Here is an 8,101-nt window from a genome sequence, read left to right on the forward strand (position 1 = left end):
TTGTGGCTAAACAAAGTTAGAGTTCATAATATATACCCTTAATTCACAAGAATGTATGTATGTATGTCATTGAAGCTATTATTATTATTGATTGAAATGACTAAAACGAAAAGAGACCACGAATAAATAATATTGTTTAAATTTGTACCATAAAGAATAAGATAACAATTATTAATCGTATAATGTTACTAAAAGTCTATAATACTATTATTCAGTTTTACTAAGATTATGAGCAGATATTAAATTTTACTTAAAATAAAGAAGAATGTAATAGACAGAGAAATTATAAGTGAGATAAAATTTATTAAATAAATGTATACTTAGAAAAAATTATCTCGATTTCATAAAACAACCAGCAACATTTAAAAAAAATGCTTAAACAATAATTTTTGTGAAATAAATGGAGTAATATGCTACTCCCTCCGTTCCAATTTGTTTGTTGTTTTAGCATTTGCACACAGTTTAAGAGCTAATCATTAGATTAATATTTTCACCAAAATACCTCTATTTATTTTCATTCATGTCAATCATTCCTTCCTCATTTTCCACACTCACACTACTAATTTCACATCTTTTCCATTGAAAATATAAGAGAGAGAGTGTGAATTCAAAATTTGAGTTACTACTACAAGAGAGAAACTTGACCAGAATAATGGCTTACATTTTCGTAAATAGGAATAATAATTAATAGAGATAGTGGGGATAGTTATAAATTGGAACGGAGGGAGTAATAAATATGTGTTGGAGGTGAAATTAAGCTCATGAATTAAAGAGTAATAATTATGTTTGATGTAGCATGATTTTTTGGTTTGAAAGATGATGATATAATTGGTTTGTACTTTGTAGGGAGCAGAACAGTATTATTGGCGCGAAAAGCAGTGAAATGTAAATTGGACAGTTGGAGGTTTGCGCGGATTTGGTCGTTTGATTAAGAGCAATGGACAACTCAGAGTCACAGACAGGTGGTGTGTATTTTGGCCTTTGAATATGAGACACTTGCATGCATCACCGCTCACGCTCAGCCACACCAAAACCATTCTATTCTATTTCTACCACTTGTTTCTGCTTACCTGGGCAGGTGATGTTGATTGCTTGATTTTTACGCAAACAAAAGTCGTTTAGTTGTTCACGGAATCCCTTCATCAATGCCGAGTGTGATTAATAAGGTTCACTTACTATATTTGCCAAAGGTAATTAATACTAGTATTTAATAAGGTGCTTCATTGTATTTTATCTTTTAGTTGGCACTTTGTAACACCTCTAGTTTTTTTTAACTAATCCAACCTCTCTAATTTTAAAGTTAGGTAAATTTGATCCATGTCTCAATTTTTTAGTGTATAAAATTATTAAATCTTCATTTTTTTATTATTTTATGATTTTTGATGAATTGATATATTAATACATAAATACAACATTCAAAAATTAAAAGTAAAAAAAAAAGATAAATTTAAAGAATTTATTGGATACGAGATTGTGGTTTAAAGAGTTAGAAAATAGAGATATTTAGTTTTTGAAAATAGTTTAATATTATGATTAGTGAGTTTTCGTGAGAATAATGTTTGGAATGACTAGATTAATTCAATTTGTAAGGATTTTTCTTATAAAAATGAGAATTGGAGAGTTTCAAGTAGAATGATAAATCTGTTTGAAAGAATTAGGGGACTAAAATCACATATGATCTAAATTTAGTGAACAAAAACTGTAATTAAATCATATGTTCACGGAAATAAAAAATATAACACTAGCAAGTAGGTCAGACAAAAATACACTATGATCAATGAACATGTATTTGCGAGAGGGGGATCCCTTTATATAGTCAGGAACCTCTTGTATGGTAGTAATAAAATGATCAATTACAATTATGTAGGAAGAAAATCAAGTGATTACAATTATTTGGGGAGGGAGAATTGAGCTACCAGACCTAATTGGGAATGTAGGTCGATCGACCATATTCATATTGACAATTAGATATACAGGAGGCTTACTAATGAGATGAGGAGGAAGAACTTGGACATTCTTCCCTATTCAGCTTGACAACGGCGTGTAGGTGGATGACCTGTGCGACTAAGAATTTGGTTAGCATGCTAAAATCTCGGCATAAGTCATAACATTAGTAAATTGGTCGATTCAACTCCTTAACATTCTAACATACTCACTGCTTAACAAACACCTTTATCTCTTTAACATTCTAACAAGTAACATACTCACTCGTTGGATATCTTCACAATGTAAATATATATGAATCATTTTTCATTTGTGGATCTTGCACTTTGTCTTTTTATTCCACAGTCAATAATTTTGTTATCTTTAATTTATTTATGAGAGGTTATAGATAGAGTGTATAATATAAAAATAAAATTTATATATAGACGCCTTAGCAATTATTGACATATGCATTTAGCAACAATTTTTCATCAGAGCTATACGCAGAAATTTAAAAAAAAAAAAATTGTTTAGTGAGGTCTTAAACTTATGAGAAATAATTTTGTTAATTTTGTGGTTGTTTGTGCAACGCTCTGAAGTTGCCAGAGAAGGCTTTTACAAATTGTAGTTAAAAAACCATCATTCGACTCTCACAATCCTCGTATGTCAATTGGTGGTCGAAACCCTCCTATATTCAATTATCATTGACAAATACCTAATAATTTATTTATTTTCAAGTTAGGTCTTGAAATAGAAAGATATTTTCACTTTTCTTTACTCTCGCAATTCTGATCAAGTTTCAAATGTCTTGTAAAATGCGCTTTCTAAAATTTGAATGAATATACTTAAATAATTCTCCAAATAATATTTTTTTAATAATTGAAGGTTAGAAATTAATCAATATAAAATTAAAATCGATCAAATGTGCCTTTTTAAAATGTGCAAAAGGTATAAAATGTATGCTATAATAAAAAAATTCCTATTAAAATATGAGAAATGAATGAATTTGAAAAATATAAATATCAGCATCTCCATATGCTCCAAACACAAATATCTTGTAATAGTATATTTGTCCAATCCACCACCACCAACTCACAGCATATGCCGACGGCTGAATCCTCCAAGTCGCCGGAAAATGCCGTAAACGCCGACTACGACTTCCACCAAACGACAAACAAATCATGGAGATTCCACTAGCTTTTTCCGTCTTCGCACTTTCCATTTCTTCAATTTCTTAAACACTTTCCAGTTTCCATTCTTCATCTCCACAACCTACCACCCACCACCATGGCGGCGATTTTCTCTTCTTCAATCTTCTCAACTTCATCTCTCAACAAATCGCCATCTTCACACTACCCTCACAGACACCACAATTTCAGCCCCCTTTCACTTCGTTCACCACTTTCCAGGTTCGTAATCTTCAACCTTCTTCTCTCCTCTGTTACTGTTTGTTATTGTTATCATTTCCGTTCTCTGAAATCTGAACTGGAGCTTCATCTTGTTCAGGGTACGTGCAACTGTTGTGAAAGACACAGAGGGTAAAGTGGTTGTGGAGAAGACTTTTCCCTCCAAGATCCCTCTGCAAACTGGTGCTGAGGAGAACGTGAGTGATAGTGATAGTTCACCCCCCACTGCTTTTGAGTTGGGGGTTATCAAGGTTGAACAATCAATCAATATCTTCCTCACGGTAATGCTTTTCTTCTTTGTTTATCTCAACATGCTGGTGTTTTGGCTCAAATTTCGTTGTTATATTGTTAATTTGTTATTTATTGTTCATATTCAGCTATTCAATTCACTTGTTATGAGAGATATACATATTTTTGGGGCAGGGGAGTATTGGTTTGAAGTTGGTCTAACATTGAGATATTGATCACTTAAAAATGTTGGAAAATATTTTTCAGTTGCCCAATTTTCAGTTAGTCGTGAGTTGAGAAAATGGCTAATAGAGAAACAATTTACATACATATGAGCCTCGTTTTGAACTTATTTGAGTTTATCTTATGGAAAAAGCACTTATGCAAGTGTTTGAGAGAGTTTATTTAAATAGCTTATGACCTACCTATAAGCTGTTTTGAGCTTAATTTCGTGAGTTGTTTAAATTAGCTTATGAATAAGAAGTTATGCTTACCTATGTCCTATTTTGATTTTCAACTTATTATGCAATATGATTGACATATCATACTATTATAGTATGGTTTCAGCTAAAAATTTGATCAAGGGGGGCTTTCTCATTTTTTATCTTATAATTGACTGACCATTCTCTCATTTTTTAGCTGTACGTTATAGTCTTGAATTAACCATTCTGCTTTTGGGGATTGTTATTCATAAAATAAAGGTTCTCATTTTTGTTGTTTTATTACTTATTTTCGGCTTCACTGATGATTTCAGGATTCTGTGATAAAGATACTAGATGCTTTATACCGTGACAGAAATTATGCAAGGTTTTTTGTGCTGGAAACTATTGCGAGAGTTCCTTACTTTGGTAAGTGATATTTTTCAAATAATATGTATGGCATTGAAATCTAATCAGTGCTATCCTTACTGCTACTTATTAAACAATTTTTGTTTTTAAAGAATAGACCGGTATATCAGCTGAGTTTTCCTATAACATTCATCATAATGGAGGGAACTACTATTCTCTAGCTGTACTTTAGTGAAAATTACTGATCTACTTTAGCATCATACTCAATTATGTATTTATGATTTGTAAATATAGGGAGTCAGTGTGCATTGTGATTGAACTTTTCATTATTGATTTTTGTGTATATGTCAGCCTTTATGTCAGTTCTCCACATGTATGAGAGTTTTGGCTGGTGGAGACGGGCAGATTATCTGAAAGTGCACTTTGCTGAGAGCTGGAATGAAATGCATCATTTGCTCATTATGGAAGTAAGATATTTATCAACTTCTTTTCATTCAATAAAACTGCAATCTTTCTGGTTAATCCTCAATAGATGCCACTCCAAGTCTACCCTTGAGTTCAGTTTTTGAAGGATCAGTAGTTGAATATATTAGGGTAGGACTAAAGGGTCGAATCAGAAGATCTTTACTAAAAGCAGGAGAAAATGACCCCTGACAATATCTATGCTCATATGTGTAGTTTAAGGGGTATGTGCCACATTTTCTAAATGACACATAAAAATTTTCTATTTTAGTTTAAGGGAATTTTAGTTACAGTTTAAGCATTCATAGAAATGACACAACTTCTAAAATATTTCGTGTTCTTTTATTTGCTTTGGAGAAGCATTCACAGAAATGATACAGATAACTGTTTTATGGAAGATTTTTTTTCCTGCACCAACCATGTAAAATGTTTCTCTGGAAAAGTTTTTACTCTGAACATTAGAAAATATTTTCTGGAAAAATATTCTCCATAAAATAGATGGACCCTTACATAAAAAAGAGAACATATACTTCTGGCGGGAGTTTTTGCAAGTTTTGTAGTATACTAGTATATGATCACATAGATGTTGACTCTGTTATTGAACACTTTCGTTTATGCAATAAGCGTGGACCTCTGATTGCAGGAACTTGGGGGGAATGCTTGGTGGTTTGACCGCTTTCTCGCTCAACATATTGCAATATTTTATTATTTTATGACAGCTCTAATGTATACGATAAGCCCAAGAATGGCATGTAAGTATTAAGTGCTTTCACTTTTGTTTCATTACAATTCCCACTACATCTGTCAGTTTATTTTTTGGATTATTATGGAATTTTAGTGAAGTGATTGTATACATATGATGATGGAGTTTGAAGACACCAAACGAAAAATTGGCACTTGTTTGATTGAAAAGATAGAAGTTGACTGCACTTATTTGCGTAGTTATATCTGTGGTGCTGGTAAACCAGAAGTATCCAAGATGTCCACATGGTGTTCTTCTTAGCCTAATTGATAAAATGAAAATGAAGAAACAATGAATATTAAACTGCATATCTGAACTTAAAACAACTAAAATGATGCAGCCGATTAGCACGAGTTAACAAGAATGAACAAACTGACTAGTTTGCTTTTAGTAAAATTATCTACATTAAACAACCATGTTTGACTGAATCACACATTGCTACATTCTATACCTGTCTGCTTGGTTATTCAATTGCTGATTTTATGTGTATGGTTTGTTGCTAGTGCAGATCACTTTTCTGAATGTGTAGAGAATCATGCATTTGAAACTTATGACAAGTTTATCAAGGACCAAGGAGGTATTTTGGAGGTTTCTTCTCTTTTTTGTGTTATCTACATTTTAATTGCATTTGTTAATAGTTTATGCTGTTAGTTGTACTTGTATGCTTTCATAACTGGGGCAGAAACCACTGGATTATAATTATCTTGCTCATGCGTCATGATTTGTTTGATGCGAAAGTTAATTAAGATAAAATGAACTATTATTAGGATGTAATATGGTTTTAAATGAGAAAGCTGACGTATGTTATCTTATCTGTCTTGAATTAACTTGTTCAGGAAATGAATGACCTTAGTTTTTTCATATAAACTGAAAAGAAAAGAATGGTCCTGCGTTGGTTATTTAATGAATAATATATTTATTTCATTTGATAAAGGTTCCAAATTCCTCTTTGTGAATCTTTTGTTATGCTGTTTGTTTCATGTGATTCAATAACTCTTAGTCTCTTACATAGTTTGATAAATTTTTTGCAGAGGAATTGAAAAAGTTGCCGGCACCTGAGGTTGCTGTGAATTATTATACAGGAGGTGACTTGTATTTATTTGGTAAGCTTTTCATTCTTATGAATATGACCTAAGGTTGTTTACTGGTGAAAAAAACTGGAATTTTACACTTGTGTGATTTTCCTCAGATGAGTTTCAAACTTCCAGAGTTCCAAATACTAGAAGGCCTAAGATAGGTATGTCTCGAAACCTGGTCCACCATTCATTGCTACGCTGAATCTGTTGTGTAGTTTCTCATTTCAAAAATTGATTCTGATGAAAGAAAAATTGATCCAAACATGCTATTATTTATCATTATGCACATTGTTTATCAATTGCGTGGTAAATTGGTCATGTCCTAAAGTGGAAATATTGTACTCAAAACTCCTTTACCCTTATAATTTTATTATGATTTCAGGTTAGGTGATTGTCTAAGGAACAAACTAAATACTGCAATTGATTGCCTTGTACTTATTCATGCAGTGAAATTTCTCATATTGATGATTAACGACATTTTTATCTCCCCTGTAGAGAATCTGTACGACGTATTTGTAAATGTCCGAGATGACGAAGCTGAACATTGTAAGACAATGAAGGCTTGTCAAACCCATGGGAACCTCCGGTCACCTCATTCATATGCAGAGGATGATGAAGACACAGTGTGTCCTCTTGAAGCAGATTGTGAAGGAATAGTAGACTGTATAAAGAAATCTGTCACTTCTAGTCCAGCTAAGGTGAAGTAAGATACGGTTTAATACAGAATGCATTCATTTAAAAGAATAAGGTTCGAGGCATGAACAATGATTATAGTTAGTGAATAGATGAAAATTGTATAAGCTTCTTCTATAGTGATTCTTTCTTTGAAATGAGCGAGCAACCGCGACTTCTAAATTTCAATTGATCAAGGTCATATATGTACTTCATATTAAATCATAGTGATACACATTTATTTACAAATATGTAATGGGTCCTTTGCTAAAGAGCATCGAAAGTAATATTGTATTTTAAGTTAAGAGACAGGCTGGTTTAATATGCAAAAAAACCAATTTTTTGTAAGGCTTCTTCTGTCTACCCTGTTTGAGTTTAGGTTTCCCTGTTTGATTTATGATTTTGTTCTTCATTTAATGGAAACGTGTAAAAAGAGTAGAGTCAATTAATTTGTTGAAATCCATATGACCAATGTACAAAACCAACAAAGAAATCAAAGGGACCATAATGTAAGAGAGAGATCATTGAAGGCAAGAGCTCAGAAAATTAAGTGAATATATCATATATGCATACCCTGCATCTGAATCAGACAGCTATGAAGTAGATACATCTCTTCCTATGCCTAAATCCAAATGTAACAATTAACCCTGTCAAAAAAAATGTATAACAATTAACAACATTTGCTGGTGTTCTCAACTGAGATGCACATTTGTCTTATCTCCTTCTAAACCGCAATTTTGGTGGTGCATACAATGCGATGCAAATTATAGCATGTTTGTTCACACTGCTCTAGAGCCATTTGTG

The 8,101-nt window shown here is 32.3% G+C and overlaps 1 protein-coding gene across 1 annotated transcript; it reads left to right on the forward strand.

The window, feature by feature from the left end:
- Positions 1 to 2,963: 2,963 nt before the first annotated feature.
- Positions 2,964 to 7,645, forward strand: LOC130724313 (ubiquinol oxidase 4, chloroplastic/chromoplastic). The gene is made up of 9 exons (XM_057575516.1): positions 2,964 to 3,332; positions 3,430 to 3,610; positions 4,312 to 4,405; positions 4,697 to 4,812; positions 5,451 to 5,559; positions 6,058 to 6,126; positions 6,581 to 6,652; positions 6,739 to 6,786; positions 7,121 to 7,645. Exons 1-9 carry the CDS (start codon positions 3,211 to 3,213, stop codon positions 7,330 to 7,332), a joined length of 1,023 nt encoding a protein of 340 aa, XP_057431499.1. The 5' UTR covers positions 2,964 to 3,210; the 3' UTR covers positions 7,333 to 7,645.
- The last annotated feature ends 456 nt before the right edge of the window (positions 7,646 to 8,101 follow it).

Source organism: Lotus japonicus, chromosome 6 (genome assembly GCF_012489685.1).
Source record: "Lotus japonicus ecotype B-129 chromosome 6, LjGifu_v1.2".
Lineage (NCBI taxonomy): Eukaryota > Viridiplantae > Streptophyta > Magnoliopsida > Fabales > Fabaceae > Lotus > Lotus japonicus.

Bases quoted from the DNA above. Each gene is read 5' to 3' on its own strand.
- LOC130724313 (XM_057575516.1), top strand. From the start codon at position 3,211: ATGGCGGCGATTTTCTCTTCTTCAATCTTCTCAACTTCATCTCTCAAC. The intron at 4,813-5,450 runs GTAAGATATTTA...CTCTGATTGCAG, and splicing joins ATCATTTGCTCATTATGGAA to GAACTTGGGGGGAATGCTTG. The intron at 5,560-6,057 runs GTAAGTATTAAG...TTGCTAGTGCAG, and splicing joins GATAAGCCCAAGAATGGCAT to ATCACTTTTCTGAATGTGTA.